The sequence below is a fragment of the Juglans microcarpa x Juglans regia genome, chromosome 8D (genome assembly GCF_004785595.1).
Source record: "Juglans microcarpa x Juglans regia isolate MS1-56 chromosome 8D, Jm3101_v1.0, whole genome shotgun sequence".
Taxonomy (NCBI): Eukaryota; Viridiplantae; Streptophyta; class Magnoliopsida; order Fagales; family Juglandaceae; genus Juglans; species Juglans microcarpa x Juglans regia.
The window spans coordinates 33,199,954-33,219,089 of NC_054608.1; the positions used below are offsets into that span (position 1 = coordinate 33,199,954).

Consider the following 19,136-nt stretch of genomic DNA (forward strand, 5'->3'; position numbering starts at 1 on the left):
GCTAGTTTAAAGAATGTGGGATCCTATACACTTCCTACTCTTATTACTTATCGGAACGGGATATACCGTATCACATCAAATAACAAGAAAATTCATAAATTGTGATTGATAAAGGTGGATTTGTACCCATTTCATACACGAGCTCTTGGAACTTGGACTCCTCATTTGCTCCTGAGCCTGTTATTCAATGGATGGCTACCTTGCGAAATCAAATCTCAGAAAATGTAAATTAACAACATAAAAACTATGACACAGGTAAGAAAATTGAATTTATTTTGCAGATTTTCTGGAAATCATAATCGGTCCATCTGTTTCTATTATAACGTGAAGAACAAGATTACAGCACGACAAAAACAAGTTCAAATAAAAAAAAATATATATAGATTATTAAGAGGATCGACTTAAGTCACCGGAGAACTACTCAAAAGATCCTTTGACGTTCATTATTTGTTTCCTTTGCATGCCTGCATGCAGCCTATTTAACTCAGTGAAAAAAATTAGTTCCTCCCCCCGCCCTCGCCTCGCGACCGCAGATCCAAACTGTATCGAGTGTATTCACAATGCATGGGCTTGCAGTCATTATGCTGCAGACTTAAAAAAAACTTCATCCCTTCATGACTTGACCATCCATTAGTACTCACTGTTATTTTATCACTTTCTGTTATCTCACAGCAATTCAACCATAAGCTGTGAACTGATAAGAGCCGCATCTGAAAAATAAAAATTCATGGTCTTTCAAGTTGTAACCTCAACAATCTCAGACTCACTGTCACTGTAATCTGCCCAACATTTAGTTGGTTTTTCCTCAACCACTGCAATATTGCATGTTTCTGTTGCCACAACAGTCTCACCAGCTATTGAGTCTGTTTCTGTAGTCTTTTCATCATTTTCGGGATGGTTGTTCTCGTTGTCGACTGCTTGATCGTCTTGAAGTGTCTGCTCAATTGGTGGCTTTTCAGGTCCAATTTCTGTAGAGGACTTCTCACTACTCACTTCTGCTGCAGCTTCAATTTTGGTTTCAACACTGATGTCATCATTGACGACAGTTGGTGAGTCTACTGAACTGACCGGAGATACTGGAAATCCATTTTGCGTCACTGGAATACCATTCAATGATGCTGGATAACCATTTGGCGACACCGGAACACCACCATTTGGGGACATAGGAAAACCATTTGGAGAAGTCATATAACCGTTTGGAGATATTGGATAGCCATTGGCAAGCCAAGGTTGTCCTGGTACAAACTCAGCAGCATGTGGGTTCATTATTCTAGGAGGGCTGAAGTGATTCCCATCTCCAGTGTGTTCAGCACTGTGGAAGCCAGCTTTGTTACGTGGAACCCGATTTCCTGATCTGTTATAGCCACCAGATAGCCGTGGACCATATGGAACCCTTGCTGTTGCTGAATGATGAGTTGATCTACGCACTGGATTGATTGAAAGCATGGGAGGAATATTAACTGGTGGGGGCAGAATTCCTCCATGATCTTTGAATCCTGGGACTGGAACTGAGCCAAATACTGGAATTGTCGATGGATTAAATGGAGGTGCAGCAGCAGAGAGTTTCTTGGTTGTCTCCTTTCCAGGTTCTCCTTCATCTTGCTTTTCCCCTTCATTTGGCTTTGGCTCAACACCTAACTCAACATTGGGCATATCATGTTGATTCTCATCTCCCTCTGCCACATTTTCTTCAGAAATGGAGGCACCTTTATCAGGCAAAAGAGTTGTGTTTTCAACTGAAGCAGCCCCTGAATCAGGGGAAGTAGTGGGACAACCACCTAGCACCCCTATTCCCAACACTTCACTTTTCAAAGCACTCGTGCTTGAATCCTTGTAGACCTCAGGATTCTTATTCTCGTGAGCTGCAACACTTCCGGCTTTTGCTTTGGGGTCTTTAACAGTATCGCTCTTTAATTCAGCCTTTTCAGTCACCAGTACAATATCTTGAGCAGCACTCTTTATAACCTCGAGTGGTTTTGTTGCCACAGAGTTCTCAACTTTTGTTTCTTCTTCTTCTTCATTGATGCTGCCTTTTGTCCCCTCCTTAGAAACCTGTTGTTGTTTCTCTCCTTTGGGGTTGCCAACTTTTTCTTCCTCCACATCCTTGACACTTGCCACAGCTGCCTCCTGGCTAATCTGAGGATTTTGTTCGTTCAGAAGGTTCCCTTTTGGCAACTGTTCTGCCACTGCCTTCACAATTGTTCCAGGTGGAGCCAAAGCAACTTCTTTGTAGGAGAAAAGTTTTCCGGCTGCCTGAACGCTAATTGAACTTGCCACAGGAGTAGACTTTGCAACTTGATCAGTGGAAGCGGGGCTAGTAGGTGCTGACTTTTGGTTAGCTAACTTCTCCGCCCCACCCACTGAGGTGCTAGAGGTATTCATCTTAGGACTGAAGCTGGCACTCTTAACAAATTTCTTTGTAGTAGGAGGAGCAGGTCCTGTAGAAGCAACAGGCTCATTTTGGATTGCTCTTGGGGATGTGAAATTAGTGGACTTTCCACGGTATCTTGATGATTGGGTTGCATTCATAAAGTTAGTATTTAGTTTTGCTAGGCTTGGCCTCCTTGAACTAGAAGACTTGCGAGCTGTAGGTGACCGGCCTTTAGGAACAGCTTCTTGCCATCCTTCATCGGAGATTTCATCTTGTGCTGTGTCATCATTATTCAGCATCAGTTGATCAGAAAGAAGTGAATCGGGTTTTTCCTCTGCAGGTTGTGCAAACTGAGCTTCAGATTTGTTTTCTTTATCACTTGAATTTTCTGCACTGCGGTAACTTGGTGACAGAATTTCATCCTTCTGATATTCGTCTGAGACTGTTTCCCCAGGTTTGCCTTTTACCTGTATGATAAAGGAAATTCAGATTACTTTGGAAATGAGAAAAAGGGTAAGTTGTGAAGACATGAGAAAAATAAGCTACACATGGAGCTTTTTGACCTTGGCACGAGCTTTCTTTTGAGCATCTCTTGCTTTCATATCTGCATCTGGCGTTATATAATCCAAAAGGTCCGATACACTAATCCAAGAAGGGAAGACATTGAACATAATTGTTAAGATCACATACAATTAAAAAATGAAGAAAATATTCTCACAACTCAGTTTTCAGATCTAATTTGATTAATTTTAAAAAAGTTTATGTAGGAGTAACTCCGAGCCAACATTTTGAAGCGTATATAAAAATCTATCATAGGTTTCTAAGTAGATCCACAATGATACATCCGCAAGCAGCAGAAACGAAATAGTATGGCAAAATGCATATGTTAACAAGCTGCCGGAAGCCTGTCAGACACAATTCAGTACAACTTATAATACGATTCAGTTGTAAGTAGACTTGGGGCAGAGCACGGCAGAACTTTCGTTTAAAGATCCTTTATACCTATATGTAATTTATCAAAACCATTCATTTTGATCCTATTGGTTAAACAAAGTGAAAGTTCAGGTTCTGCCTCCAAGTCTCTCTAGTGAATTAGCAAGCACTAATGCTAGAGATCTCTGTTGACTTATCAGTTAACTAATGGATGCCATCTACAGAAAAGAAAAAACTTGTCACGTATAATAAGCAGGTAGAATTCATATTAATTACCAATTATAATCCTTTGGGATCTTCACCAATAGTCATAGAAAATAGTTTAAACAATATGGGACTGAGAAACATGAACAGTTATTTTTATTGTAACTATCACCTCAAATGGCCTTTGCTGGAGATTGAAGCATCTGGCTTTGGGGTACCATGACGTGCAGCTTCTTGCTGCTCCAGAGCCTTGGACTCAAAGTACTCGAGCCATGCAGCCGCATCCTATAGAAGTCCATTGCACAAGCTTGAGGAATAATGATAACTACAGAAATTGAGATTTAAAAACAAATGCCAAATCTAATACTACCTGTGTTCGTAGATCCTCGGACCCAAGTTTGGCCTGCAGTATCTGTAGGGTAGTTTGTTCATGCTGAACACTTAAGGAGTATGCCTCCATCAAGGAGAGAGCAATTGCAATTGCATGATAACTGGCTGCAGTCTGCACAAGTGAGACTTATTGTTAAAAATGCAAGAGAAGTCAACAAAGACTGTTACAACAAAATTATGCCCTTGAGGATTAATTTTCTTTGATTTGGCTATTGAAAGCCTCAGAAGAGAATTTTGAATAAGTGAAAGTTAGTTAGGTCAGTAATAAGTTATGTTATATCAATTATTTTCAATATAGTGAGCCTTGACGTTTAGATTTCAATTGCTTAGTGCTTCAACGACAGTCTATTAATCGGTGAAGAAGAAAAGCATTAGATATATCATGGTTAAGCTGGTAGCCATAAAAACTATTTCTTGTCATACTCAACATGATATGAGGAAGTAACCAATGACTTTAATCATGAGTTGACATGGCACACCAATTTATTAATAAACTGCTTGACTCCAATACCTGTATATGATCAGCTCCAAGTAGTCTTTGGTTACATTTCAATGCCTCGTGGAGATACCTAAGAGCAACATGGACGTTCCCCAAACCTTCTTCCATCATGGCTACATTAATATAAGTGGCGGCAGTATTTGGATGAGAAGGCCCACATGTTAAGTGCAAGAGATACAGAGCACGATTGACGTACCTAGAATTAGGAATAGGAAGAATAAGCTATCATTTGGATGCAGCTAAAAAGTTAAATAAAATTTAAAGGTAATTCTATTAATAAATACCTTTTATTCTATACTTTTATATCCATGGGCTGGTGCTCCTTGATTTCATTGTATACCCCTCTAATTTTCAATTTTCTTGCTTAATTGCATGTTTCACTTGACAAAAGGATATAGCACATCACCCATTTAATTTTATGCCATGTATTTCTCTTCATTCTTCTGCTGATAGACTCCTAGGGACATGAGTATTATCATTTAAAATTCTTATCTTTCCTCATGCATGAATTTCTTTTAAATACATCAAGTAAATATTTACCCATTCCCTAGACACATTTCAGTGACCTCAAACAACAAGGTTCACCTTCTGTAAGCCTCCAATTATATGATCGGGAGCTCTTGGCAAAAGCCTTAATGGGTTGTCTTAAGGCTATCGTTCAGTGAACTGAAAGTCTGAAACGGATAAGATCCGTTTGTAACTCTTCATGGTTTTTTTAAATGTTATTATACCCTTTATAAATCTTGTACAACTTCCTTGCAGGTGATAAGATACTGAAACTCTAGGAACTAAGAAAACGATCCATATTTTGAATGGATATCATCACATGGTAAACCCACTGAACAATTATGAAGTGATTCAGTTGCTTCAACAGACCACTGCCCTTACGAGCTTCTTAGTTAAACAGGTGTGATAACACATCACACAATAATTTCTGAATAATTAGCATGGCAGCTCCCAATTTTAATGGCCCTCATGCATCACCCATATAGGCAAATTTTATTGTGTAAATATGTTCCCAATACTAGAAAGCAATGAAAAAACGATTAGGATAGCCACCATAATCAAAAATTCATCTGGGCAAAACTTCTTTGATTAATAATTATGGAAGCATACTTCAAGGCCAACTCTGTATGCTGAAGTCGATAGTAAAAAACAGCTAGATCTCCATAACTTTTCATTGTATCAGGGTGATCAAGTCCAAGCTCTCTCTCATTAATATCCAATGCTTTTTGCTGATATATAGTTGCCTAAACAAGGAATAAGGTCAGTATATCAAAAAAGCCCTATGCTAACATTACATTGTTGAACAGGAATCATTTGGTATCCATCAAAGATGTTCAAATCTTGAAGGTTACACTAAACAAACTACTTAAAATAAAGTGTTCGGTGCAGTTCACTTTTTTTTCTTTTTTTTTTTTTTTGTCTTTTGTGAACCTAGCATCACAATTTCTAAAGAATGCGCAAGCATGTAAAGCTCATGCTTTAGAGTCCAAAAGTAGTTGCAAATGCTTATTTTTCTTTGGGCAAGTTGGTCAACAGGATGCAAGGTTGTGGATATATAGTTTATCATGCACCCAAAAAGAAAAAAACCACATTTTACAAACAAATGCTTATAAAGCTCCATACTTTCCAGCAAACCTTGGCAAAATTTCGGAAAGCACATGGGAAAACTGGCTAATTTGTTTACTAGAATGAGCTTCTGATCCGCAAACTGATAAGCTATATATGAAGCTGAGGGTTTTCCAACTTCCTATCAATGTCAACAAAGGGGAAATCCCTGGCATTATTATAATCTGACTGAAAACAAGTTCAGAAAACCAGATTAAACTTAGTGTTTATTTCTCTCTTCAAAACTTGAGCATTTATGTGGATGTTTAATATATAGTAAACCAATGGGTCTAATATCTAAGACTATATTTGTATTGCAAAGGTTGTGGTATCAGGTAAATGTCAAGACCCATGCTTGCATATTTTCCACATGTTTTTTATACTATTTGGACTGCCAGCATGATTCTTAATGTATCGAGGAGTTTGAGCTAGACATGAATCAATGTTATTAACATTTTAATTCATATACTAACAGAAAAGCAAAACAAAACCAAATTATAGGCAGGTTACTGACTCTGTAGAAATCTGTTAAACATTCCACATGAACATACTTGTTAATTGAACTTTCATGCTACATAGACCCAGATAACATCGAATGCATTAAAAACAAAATGCAAAGTGTTTCAGTGATCCAGATAAGACATAGCATATGCCGGCATAGATCACTAGTCATGCAATCCATGCACAGAAGTATGCATGTACTTTTAAGCATATACCTGATTGAAGTCCCCCGTATGATAGAGCACTACAGCCAGAAGACTATATGCTCCAGCTGTCATTCGATGATAAGGACCACAGACAGACACAAGTTTTGAGAGTGCCTTCAAAATTCCACACGAAATAATACTTCAATTAATTGAAAATCTTACTGAGGAAAAGAACATAAAAATGAAAGACCAATAGGACAAAAAATAGAAGTTTTTACCATACCTTAGTGCCATAATTAACAGCATCCTCCAATTTACCCTTATCCAGGGAAGTCTTGGAAGATTCCAATAGTGTACGTCCATCAGCAGATGAACATGCAACATGCTGTGTGAAATGGTCAACATTGTCACAGGACTGGGAAAAATCCTAAAGAGAATTACACTTCCTAGTTTTAAAGTGAACTGTTAATATATGTTACCTTATAGACGGGGACCATGCTAATGACATCTGACTTCCTAAAAGGTAGTGCACCGTCCATATCATAGTCCCTAGGAACAAGCTCAAGTCCAACCTGAGAAAATGTGACTCCATTAAAATCTAGAGACAAACTTTATTCATTTTGAGGTAAGACAGATAATAACAAGAAAATCTAATTCAAACCTTGTGGCACATTCCACGAAGAATGGCAAACTTTCTCAGCTCCTCTGAGCTTTCATATTTCCAATGCCAACCGAATCTCTTCAAAAGGAATGTTTCCACCCACTTCCATTTTAGCTTATCGTCATTAATAATTTCAGCATCAGGATTTTCAAGTGATGGTGTTCCTAATAGTAAATTCAAACATGATGCTATTGCAGCAGCCAAGTCAGCAACATTATCAACTGCAGCTACAACAGCTTGCAAGATGTGCTTGTAGGCTCGAACAATCATCTCATGTATACAGAGTGATTGAACATGAGGAAGCTTGTCTGCAAGTTCAACCTACAATGACATGGAAAATTTGCTTTCAAAATTGTCGGTCCTGCTAGATATATAATTCTTCAGAACTGTAGAACACGAGTAAGCAGAACTCGCATCATTGACAAAGGCGACAAGGTTCAGCAGAATTCCTACCATGCCACATGAGTAAATATAGGATGGTAAGAATAAATGATCTAAATGAAATATATTTGAAATGTCATGGAAGAAAGAGATCATAGTTATTGATAACTCGAGACTTCAAACATGTCCTATACAAAGTGATATCATGGGTAAACAACCTACTATGGCCATTTCTGACCTCTACTTTGCTTTTTTTGGTTAGATCCAATGCCAGTTGTTGGTTTGCAAATATATTTGGTGGCATACGGGAGTACCGTGTAAAAAAAAAGAATCCCATCAATCCAATCATCATGAAATGGTCAAAATAGAAGTAAAAGAACTTAAACAAAACTACTAGAGTAAAGTAATTACCACGCGCCCTAAAGAACACATTTGCAAACCCCTGGTATGCATAAAATCTGTCAATGTCCTTCCATCAACGGGTGAAAGTTCAAGTGACCCAAAATCTGCCACCTAAAAATTTAAAATCACTCCCATCAAACATATTGAAGTCAAAGACCTCAGGGCTGGAACAATTTAATAATTCGGGAACTAACCAGTTTTGGAAGTGCGGTATCAGCATAGTAATTATGAGCCATTTCAATCAACTCCTCGGGCGCCTGAAAATATGAAGGAACAAGACCACGTGTTAGAAAGCCTACATGAGGATGAAGCAATTAAACAAACAGTTTCAGAAGAATATATAGATACTAATGCATAATTACCAATCAGCTTTTGAGGAAATGAGGTTCAAGAACTATATATATCAAATTGGGTTTACTTATTCTTGGGCAAACACGGCTTACAAACCTTATGGTGAAGGCCAGTCTCTGATTCTTTAAGGCGCAAATATGCTGACTCAGGAAGCAGCCTTTTCCACATGATTTCCTTCTCCTTATCTTGTTTCTCCAATTCCTTCTGACTAAGGTTCTCTGATTTCTTGTTTACATCAGGGTTGTTACTCATAGAAACTTCCTTCCCTGCCTCAGTTTTTCCGCTTCTAACATCCGTTTTCTTCTTAATCTCCTTTAACAGTCCACCTTGCTTCCCAAGGCCTTTTACAGCAGGCTCAGGCTTGGCTTCTTCAGCTTTCTTAGACTCAGCTTTCCCTGAAGCCTGGTTTTGCAAATGTTGCACCCAACATGCTCCGAGCTCCCATCTAATGGACCTAGTCTGCTTAGTGGGTTCTTCCTGCAACTTCAGCAAACTTTCTTCAACCACTTTCCTAACTAAAGATCTAGCAGCACGTAAATTTTCCATATCTGTGCTCTGCAGGCGTTGGCCTATGCTAGATGATTGAGGTGTGGGAGGCTTGTGTAATAGCATCCTCAAGCTACTCATAAAACAATATATCAATTAGTCATAATACCATCATGAAGGCAATGCACTTTATTCCTACAAGGCTGCAAAGTTCTTTATAGTGAGTACAGAATACACGTTTTGATAGTGAACAAAGTAATAATTTCCAAAAAATAAGAGCACATGATTCATACCACACTTTAGTTCCAAAATTACAAGAATGGATATGGGCCCAAGATAGATTGACTGACCTGTTGACATTCAAGGCATTAGCACCTCCTCCAGGCTGATCCTCAATATCAATGTCCTGTGGAATAGGATTTCCCTCCCAGTTCACCTCAGCTGGAACTTTCACAACAGCCATGTAGCCACAATGTCTAACCATCACAACACTTAAAGTAGAAGTATCCTACAAAACCAGAAGATAAAGTCAGCAACTAATATAACAATTTTGGACAACTTAATTTATTTACTCACATGGACGGTAGCACTCTCATCAGAAGTTATGCCTTTTAGTAAATTTCTCCGAGCAAGCTCCTCTTGGGACATTCCAAGGACCAGAGTCCCATCATTTTTGCAATCCAACTTCATACTCGCATCAGACACATCCTTAGTCACCTTAATAATTAAATCTCCATATCTCTCCTCGTGCAAGATTGAAACAGTGGGATATTTCAAAGAGCATTCATTACCATCAATGAGACTCTTGATTGCGGCAACAGCTTTAAAAACTGACACGTCGACAAATAAACTATGAAGAAGAAAGGCTTTCCTGTCTCGAATTTGCCTCTGTTCTGACGTTTCACTAGGCATTGCTGCCAGAATGGCAAATTCCTTTGCCCACTGCCTGTGATCATGTTTTCCATCTCTTCCTTGCCCACCCCCATTTCCTCCCCAGTTTTCGTCTTCCATGGGAAGTGGTGGGAAAACAGATGGATTGTCGGCAACAACTGGAGGGACAACCCATGTGTTTGCTCGAAAACCATATGGAAGATTTCCAAACTGAAATAAAATGTGCAAATGTGAAACTATTTTCTCTGATTATTATCATGTGCAAAATTATATTGCAAGATATACATACTTTATTGTGCTCTGTGAAAGCTTTCATAAGGCCTCTGTATGCCTGCAAGCAAAAGAATAGTATGACAGCATGCAGAGAAGGATTAAACAAACCTGACACATGAATAATACTCAACTACATAGAGAGAAGGATTAAGGGAAAAAGACAAAAAAAAAAAAACACGAAAGCAAGCATTAGTAGAGAAATAGATCCAATAGAAAAAGAAAGCAAGCATTACTAGATAAATAGATCCAATAGACAAAACAACTGACAGAAGAGAGGGGGGAGCATTATGAACTTACAGCATCAAAAGCCCTGCTTATCTGCTGAAGTAGACCCACCAAAGAGTGACTAAGAAGAAGGCGTTTCCCAGTGGGATAGAACCCTTTTCTGGATGCAACAATTGTTGTTGGCTTCCCACTGCAAACTCGAACCTTCAAAAATTGAAGTTGCACATCCATATCAAACAAGTCCGTGCATTAGTTAAGTATAGCCAATGAGTTCAATGGATCAAAAGTATAACGGCCCCATTCCAATAAAATTAAACGATGAAATGGGATAGAGAGGCTTACATCAATCTGAAAGAAATCATCTTCCGTTTTATCTTCGAGGAAGGGACGTGTAGATCTTCGAATGTCTGCAAAGAGAACCCAAAACACAGTCAACAAACGAGCCTCATGTTTTTACCTCTGCAAAAAACAATTGTGCTTAGCACATTGGTCATTAAATTCAACCACAAAGTCTCCATCCATATTTTCAAGTGAAGAAAGAAATCAACCGGGAAAAATCTGTATCAACAGGTCTTCCGAGTGGTTGAACCACACTTATCAAACAAGCCCACCATCTTCCGTGAATTTGGCGTGGGCAGAGACCATTTGACACTACCAGTCTAGCACGTATAACTATGTAAACTTGCAATAAGCACGACCTATAGGATATAGATTTCTCCCAGACATGCACGAAGCTTAGGAATATATTAATTGGTCGTTAGGACTTGGGCACATCGCGCATATGCATTCAAAAAGCAAAAACAATACCAAATACGATTTAAACAAACGCACGCACGGACCACGAGCGATTTCCAAAAACAGTTAGTTTGTACAAAAGTCAGTAAGAGAACAAACTCACAGTGAACTGGCGGCGTGAGATCGGAGAACGAGAAGAAGTCGTAGAACTGCCCGAGCCTCGGCGGCGGGTACATCGACACAGCCGCGACGTCAGATTTATCGGTCCCCTCAGGGATGCACTTACTAGGAACCTGACTGCCAACTTGCTGGGCCGGACCAGATTTCTTCTCCGTCGGCTTCGGAATCGGAAGATCGCCCACATTATCCGGACTGTGGCTCTGAGAAGGTTCTAACTCGGCCGTTCCGGGCTCTTTCGACTGGGCTCTGCCCGGAGGCTTCGGCGAAGAGGACGGGGACCCGAAGGCGGTGGTGCAGGCCACAATGTCGAGGAGTCTCCGGACGTGCGCGATCGCGAGGTCCTCTGTGTAATCCTCTGCGAAATTCGAGCCAAATTTTTATTTATTTTAAAAAATAAAAAAGAAGTGGTGGTAGTGATCCGGTGCGGTGGGCGAAAGTTAATGTAATCAAATGGAAAATCTAGGCCGTTGGATTAGAGGAAAAAGAAGCGGTACCTTCGACGATGGAGAGGTGGCACGGTTTAAGTGAGACAATGTCCACCGAATCTTTTAGCCGCGATCCTTTCACCTGAAACCGTTTTGGTCGTTATTTCCGGTATTAGTTCCTACGTGGATCACCCAGCTCAGCATGGAGTCCACGTTGGGGGCCCACAGCCCAAGCTAATTTTTTTAATGCACGGGGATCGAGAAGGGAGTCCGATCGATATTATTTTTTTATTTAATAATTAAAGAAGTAATTTTTAATAAATTTATAATTTTTTTAAAATATTTAAAATTGTTTAAAAACTAAGTAAAAATATAAAAAAACATTTATTTATCGATACAATGCAGGGACACCTCTCTTGCTTCCTAATATTATCCTTTTTTTTTAGCATTCTTCGACATGCATAATGGATTTCAAGTATATTCTCTTATTAGAAATTAAGGAATTTATGAATATAATAAAAATTAATATAAGTCTCTTTCTTTAATTAAATTATAATATTATGAAATACATTATTTTTCTCCTTTTCATCTCATTCATCAATTACCTTTTTTTTTTTTTTTTTTTGTTATATGAGCAACATTATCAACTACTTGAACTCAATTTATATAAAGTTTTATTTAAATTCCACATATTTAATGAAATGGGTATAAAAATTAAGGGTCTCTTGGGTTTAAGCTATTTTGTGCCTTTTGATTTATGATAATCTACCATTTTAAAGATTAGAAAAATTATTTAAAAGCTCGCCCATGAATATATTAAATATGATGTAAAGATTATCACATCAAATAACATACAAACTAACTATATTTATTTTTTTATGATTATACCAAATCTCAAAATTATAATAATAATAATAATAAAAAGAGTTTTGTTGTGTATAGAGAAATTCAAATTAGAAAAGAGGAATGCTTCTAAGCTGGTTTAACCATTGATGTTTTAATTTTGTTTTTTATTTATCTTAAATTAATTGAATTATTTTATTTATTATCCTTATACTATATATTTAATAAAAAATAAAATAAAGATAAGTACGTAATGTATAATTATTATTAGAAAGTAGAAACAAAACAAGAGTACAAACGCGGACAAAAGTGAAAGGACGAAAGTGGGTCCAACGTGAGCGTGTTAACAACGGGAGGAAGTCAAAGTACAGCACATTTAAGTGCAGAGAAGTGGAAAGAAGAGAGAGTACTACCTCGTGCGATAGGGAGAAGTTGGTCAAATGACATGTCTCAACGTGGACTGCTAACAGCTTTCTCAAGTCTAGCATCTTGTCCGTAGATATACCCTGCAATTAAACAAAACAACGATAGTATGCCCTCTTTATTTTGACCATCGTTTTTACGGTTTATATATTTAATTTTTTTATTTTTTTTTCTTAATAGTTAATAGTGTATTGGTATTTTTTTATTTTTTTTAAAATATTTAAATATGTTTAAAAAAATATTTGAAATAAAAAATTAAAAAAAAAGTACAATTTACCCGACACAAATATAGAGCAAACACATGGAAATGACAGAATAGCAATACTTATTAAGAGTGTGTTTGGATGTTAAAGTGAGTTGAGTTGAGTTGAGTTAAGTTAAGCTGATAAAATATTGTTAAAATATTATTTTTTAATATTATTATTATTTTGAGATTTGAAAAAATTGAGTTGTTTATTATATTTTGTATTGAAATTTGAAAAAATTGTAATGATGAATTGAGATGAGTTGAGAATAATTAAGAAACCAAACGAAACCTAAACAAACCAATTCATGCTCAACAAAACCTAAAGAGCAGGAATACACCGAGGGTGTAGCACGAGACAATCCGATAAGGGCAACAAATTTTCTATTTTGATTTTTTTTCATTCATTTTTTTATATTCTTAAACATTTAAAAAAAATTCACAATATTATTAAAAAAAACTTTCTTAATTACTAAATAAATTTTAAAAAAAAAATTGTTGGTACCCAATCGGGGTCCAATTGTCGGTGAGAATTAATAACGTTTTTCAAACCTAAAATCTAAAAACGACATACATGCGAGGAACCTAGCCAAATAGACAGGTCCCAGAACCCACAACCATATCTTGTAAAACACAAAACATGGTGTTCACGGCAATGGTGTGGATGTTTTGAGGAGGCAAAGAAAGAACACGTGAAAAGATATATGGTATTCAAACCTTGAGGGTTACTTGTGCATCGTCTGGTATTTCAACGGTAATCTCTATTACATTGGGCAAAACTGCATGTACAAAGGATATAAGAAGTAGTATTAGAAACAATGAAGCTGAAGAACAACCATTTTGAAGGAAGACAACAAGTACATGGTTTTGCTCCGAAACATAGATAGAATCCAGCAGCAGTAATTCAATAGCCGGTTTGGATTGAAACTCATCTCACTATTATTCATTACTATTCACAAATTTCAATTCAAAAATTTTACTACTATTCACAAATAATTTTAACTCATTTCATCTCATCTCAAATTTGAATCTAAATGGAAAAAGTATGTTTTTGTCTGTTCTTTTCCTCAATTTATTAGCATCCAATTAGGAAAAAGTAAGTAATAATCCAAAAGAAGAATAAACAAGTTGTTGTTGTAAAGACAAGAAAAATGAAAAAAGATATTGGACCTTTCTCTTCCTTTTTCTTCTTATCTCCCTTTGCTTTATGTGGTTTCGCCTTGCCTGTTTTTGGAGCCATTTCACATCCAAACTTCTGGGTTTAGTTTTAAAACTTTTTTTGCTTGCTTCAGTTCTTGCTTGGGAGGAAATGCCAAACTACTAACTTCAGGCCTGAATAGAATAAAGAACATAAGAACTCCCTCAGCAAAAGTCAGAAAGTATCTGAGAGAACGAAACTCAATCTCAGCAAAAACTCGACTAGAACCAAAACACTCATATACCCAGAAATTATAGGAAAAAAAAAGGGTAGTTGGGTACCTAAGAATTTAAGAGGTTTTGTAAATGGTGTTGTTGAGCATATTAAAGAGGAGCTAAGAAAAGTGGGAAGAAGATTTGCTGGGGACAGAAAGTGAGGGCATGCAAGAGTGTGAGAAGAGGATATAAGAGAGAGAGAGAGAGAGAGAGAGAGAGAGAACAAGAGATGGATAGGATAGATAAGGTGAGAGAGCCAAGAAGCTTGGCTCCTTGAGCAGAAGCACAGCTGAGAGAGTGTTAAGGCTAAAGCTATTTCGGACCTCTCATTTTTGTTCTGCTTTCTCACCTTAACACCTCATCATCATCTCTCTCTCTCTATCTCTCTCTCAATCTTTCTATTAGATTTGTTGTTTTATCATTGGAAACTAGGAGAAATCGATAGAGGGTTATCCAATCTCCCATGTTAGACTGGTTTTGATAAATAGGGAGGCCTATAGCTGCCTGCCACGTGTATCAAAATTTAACTCTTTTGAAAGAGCACACCACTGCAGTACTAGCTGTTCGGCCACCCAAGTAGTCTCCATTCTTCCCTAATTAATAGGCTAATTCCAAAAACATTTCGTGCAAGATTTGCACTTCATAGACTTTGGGGTTGGTTGAAATTCCAAGACGAAGAAGGCAAGGAATTTAATACTCCATTTGGATGGTTGAGCATTCAATCATATGCAAATAATGGTAAAATAATTTATAAATAATAATAAACTATTTGTGAATAGGTAAAATGGTATAAGAATAATAATATAGTGAAGTTACTCAGGTGCAATAGTCTAAATTCCTTCATTTAAGGTCCCGATTGAAACTTGGACTGAACTGAGATCAACTCAATTCAGTCTAATTTTCAGTTGAATCTAACATTCAAATACCTAACTCTTAAATCACTAAACTCATTTTAATTCAAAATTACTTTATATATGTGACCCACAACTTTTTTGAACTTAATACGCCTTTACACACGGAACTCATAACTTTTTTCAACTTTCCATAAATATATCTAAATTCATCTTAATATCCAAACATATCTAAACTTATCTTAGGTGGGCCCCACAAAACTCACTCAACTATCTCAACTCACTGTTATTCATAAAGAATTCAACTCAGCTCAACATCTAAACGGGGTCTAAAGGCTTTTACTTAGTTGTTATCATCACATTACTTTCCTCCTTTTTTTTTACGCTGCCGATCAGAATAAGAATTTTCTAACGACTAATTAATCAACAAAAACTATGAATTGAGATTGAGAGATAGATCCCCTACATCACTTTTGTATAATTATACCATGAAAAATTATTAAGGAAAATGGAGAGTTTTAAAGAAGTGGAGAAAATTATTTGTTTGGATGTTAATGATGTCAACTAAGGCTGATAATTAAGGTAAGGGAAAAAAACATTGTTCACACTCAACAAATTGCATCCTTGGACTATTAAAAGGTTGTAATATTATCCATAGCCGGTCGAGATCCGACTCACAAGATCATGTCTTACCACTTATTTGTACTTATTTTTCATCCATCTTAACAAAATTAGAGAGTTAAAATTAAATGAAGATACTATTTTTTCGATTTTTTGTATTTATTAGTTTGGAGTGCAAAATGCATAATCCGTGTTAATTAGATCAGATGGTGGAAAGTCTTAAATTCGTTCCTTATGGAATGCCAACCACCTAACAAGCTGGTTTGGAATTCAAAACCATGTCCTTTGGAATTTACACAAGTTGCTTAGGAAAGAAGTGATTATAACAAGAAGTTAGTCTACATACAGCCCTGTAGACTAACCCTAACAAGGAAGGGTCAAAAAATAAATTTTCATCCACATGTGATGGCTACAGCTTTGGACTATAGTTCATTTGTGATGTCTTTTGCCCAATTTAACATGCTCTCAGCTGTCAAAACTTACTGCCACATGTGGATAAAAGTCTACAAACTTTACCCAGTTCAGGACTATTGGCTGAAATTTCTCATTTCATTCCTAGAAATACTCTAATAATAAAAAAAAATTATATAAAATAATTTCATAAATTGATATGATTTATTAAATTTTAAAATTATTTTTATTTTAAAATAAATCTAATAGATTAAACGATAAAGCGATATGAATTTATAGAATTACTTTTATATAATTGATTTGTAAATGTAGCAGTAGTCATTCATTTACCGATAACAACAAATATGAATCAAAGTTATCTCTTTTCTCCCAAAATGAATGACATGGTTCCAATTCAAGGATGCAAAACCCAAAATCATAAATGTGATTACCCAATAAAGCCATCCGTCATTGAAGTTTCTGCATGAAAAAAGCAGATGGAACAAATGATTTAAAAAATCCAAACATCACTTGCATTTCACCTTCAAAATTACACCAAATCTAAGAAAATTTTGCAAAAGAATAGAATCAAGGCTCTGGTTCCTTGGAGAAAGAAAATATGAGAAAGATACACAAAGGAACAACAACAAAAGCAGCAAGCTTTAGCAAATCCTCAGTCTCCTTTGATATCACTCCAATCCTTGACCAATCTCCACTGTACCTGAAAGTTGAAGATTTTTCTCCATGAAAAAAAGCAGCAAGAACAAGTTTCCGATCAAAGAAATTTCAAAAGACTACAGAAGAAAGTATACCCAGCATCGATGAATCCCAAACCCAGCACTGCCACGACAGAGCGAGCAAGAACTGGGTTTGACACTCTCAATGGGAAAATGTTTTCTTGCTGAGTCGTTGTTGAATTTTCAGGCAAATCTCTCTTGCTAGCCAATTTGATTCCAAATTCTCTGCCATTAGTCTTCAGAAATGGATAAGATGTCAGGCCTTTAAAGATAAAGCTCTTTTCTGTGACCAGCATTTTCTTTCCCCTGTTCCTCTCCTTGATCTTTTGAGTCTTTTGACCCACCTTCCTTTCGATATCATTTGTCTTATAAGTGCAAAATAGTAATTTGCAGAAAAATTCTTTAACTTTTATTTTTCATTAATACCTCGTTTATATTTGAAGAGAAGTTCACGAGATGTGTTTTTTTTAGGGTTTTGATATGTGTTTTTATTGGGTTTTTGAGAAATAGAAATGATATTTGTAGTTGCCGGTGAATTGTGTAAGTATTATGCAATTATTTTGAAAAAAAATGAATAAATACGAAATTCGTATGAAAAAAATTAATTTTTTAATAGCAAACTCCACTCTTTTCTAAAACGATTGCACGGTACTTATGTATTCTACAATTGTATGTAATATTACTCTTGTGAAAATCATGGGCTACACCTTAAAGTATAAAAGGTTTTGTGAATATTTTATTGGTTTTTTGTGAAGGAAAAATGACTTACAATTTTACATACATAATCATATGTGTTAATGTGTCAGCTATTAAAAAATAGTGAAGAGTATAAAATTCAAAATTTGAAATTTAAATTAAAAAAATAAAATACTAATAAAATGAGATTGTAATTTACTATGAATAATATTGTGTGTAAAATTGTGCATACATATAATACTACTCTGTTGTGAAAGTGGTGGATTACATTAACAAAAAATTTATGTGCAGTCAGTCTTGTGTACTCTTTACGCACTCTACTAATGTGATTGATTGCGTATTTTTTTTAAGAGAATTTCTACATATGGTCATTTTTGCTTATTCTGTGCGTACTTCACTAATGTGATTGGTCAAAACAATTATTTTATATTTAAAAAAAGTGATATAGCCAATCACATTAGTGGAGTATGCAAGCAATACGTAAAAATGACTGCATATAGAATTTTTATTTTTTTAATATAAATTAATTGATTTGGCCAATTACATCAATGAAGTGTGCAAGAAATATATCAAAATGACTGTATGTAGCAGAACTCTTACATTAATAATTAGATGAGAAAATTATATTAGTGCAATGACAATTTATTAAGTAATACTATACACTACACTATACTCATATCCCACTTTTATATCACTATGTAAGATGTGACATATTTATCACTATTGGATGATAAAAAATTATCTAATAAATGATAATTTAACAGTGATAAATGTGTCATATTTTACATAATAAAATGATAATGAGATGATAGTATCGTGTATAAAATTATGCTTTATTTCTGGGTTTAGAATATTGAAAGTTGAATAAAGATGACAATTTTTTTTTTTTTTTTTTTTGCAAACGTGTATGATTTATACTTTTTTGACAAGTTAATTACTAAATCCAATTTATAAAATTTGAAAAAAAGCTCTCGGATACTATCCCATGTTTTCCATCGTGATCTTATTTTGTTTATGAATGAAAATATATTTTTAAAATAAGACAGTGGTCAATATTTTACATTTTCATCCATCACATTTGAAAGATTTTTAAGCTTTAGTAATTTATTTAGAAATGGTATATCAAATAATAATTTGGTAAATATGATAAACCATAAAGAGCCATTTTTACTCAACATCCTTACGCTTCACACTACACATGATTTATTTTATTTTATTTTATTATAATTAAACTAAATGAATTATTCTATTCA

General features: G+C 35.8%; 2 protein-coding genes across 3 annotated transcripts; both read right to left on the bottom strand.

Annotated features, from left to right (window-relative positions):
* Positions 1-254: 254 nt before the first annotated feature.
* LOC121243498 (protein TSS) lies at positions 255-14,957 on the bottom strand. 2 transcript variants are annotated; one of them, XM_041141625.1, is made up of 24 exons: positions 14,655-14,957; positions 14,346-14,507; positions 13,893-13,954; positions 12,922-13,014; positions 11,735-11,807; positions 11,224-11,595; positions 10,668-10,732; positions 10,398-10,529; positions 10,117-10,158; positions 9,513-10,037; positions 9,287-9,444; positions 8,547-9,069; positions 8,294-8,356; positions 8,109-8,210; positions 7,317-7,637; positions 7,135-7,227; positions 6,939-7,040; positions 6,725-6,829; positions 5,514-5,647; positions 4,410-4,593; positions 3,879-4,010; positions 3,681-3,793; positions 2,935-3,013; positions 255-2,838 (listed from the first exon to the last, which is right to left on the bottom strand). In XM_041141625.1, the coding sequence occupies exons 2-24, from the start codon at positions 14,413-14,415 to the stop codon at positions 736-738; spliced, it is 5,646 nt and encodes a 1,881-aa protein (XP_040997559.1). In that variant the 5' UTR covers positions 14,416-14,507; positions 14,655-14,957; the 3' UTR covers positions 255-735. The 2 variants fall into 2 exon arrangements, with proteins under 2 accessions (XP_040997559.1, XP_040997560.1); XM_041141626.1 differs by having other exon boundaries at positions 14,346-14,957.
* Positions 14,958-16,898: 1,941 nt separating this feature from the next.
* Positions 16,899-17,532, bottom strand: LOC121242970. The gene is made up of 2 exons (XM_041141017.1): positions 17,263-17,532; positions 16,899-17,171 (listed from the first exon to the last, which is right to left on the bottom strand). The coding sequence occupies exons 1-2, from the start codon at positions 17,481-17,483 to the stop codon at positions 17,039-17,041; spliced, it is 354 nt and encodes a 117-aa protein (XP_040996951.1). The 5' UTR covers positions 17,484-17,532; the 3' UTR covers positions 16,899-17,038.
* Positions 17,533-19,136: the final 1,604 nt, after the last annotated feature.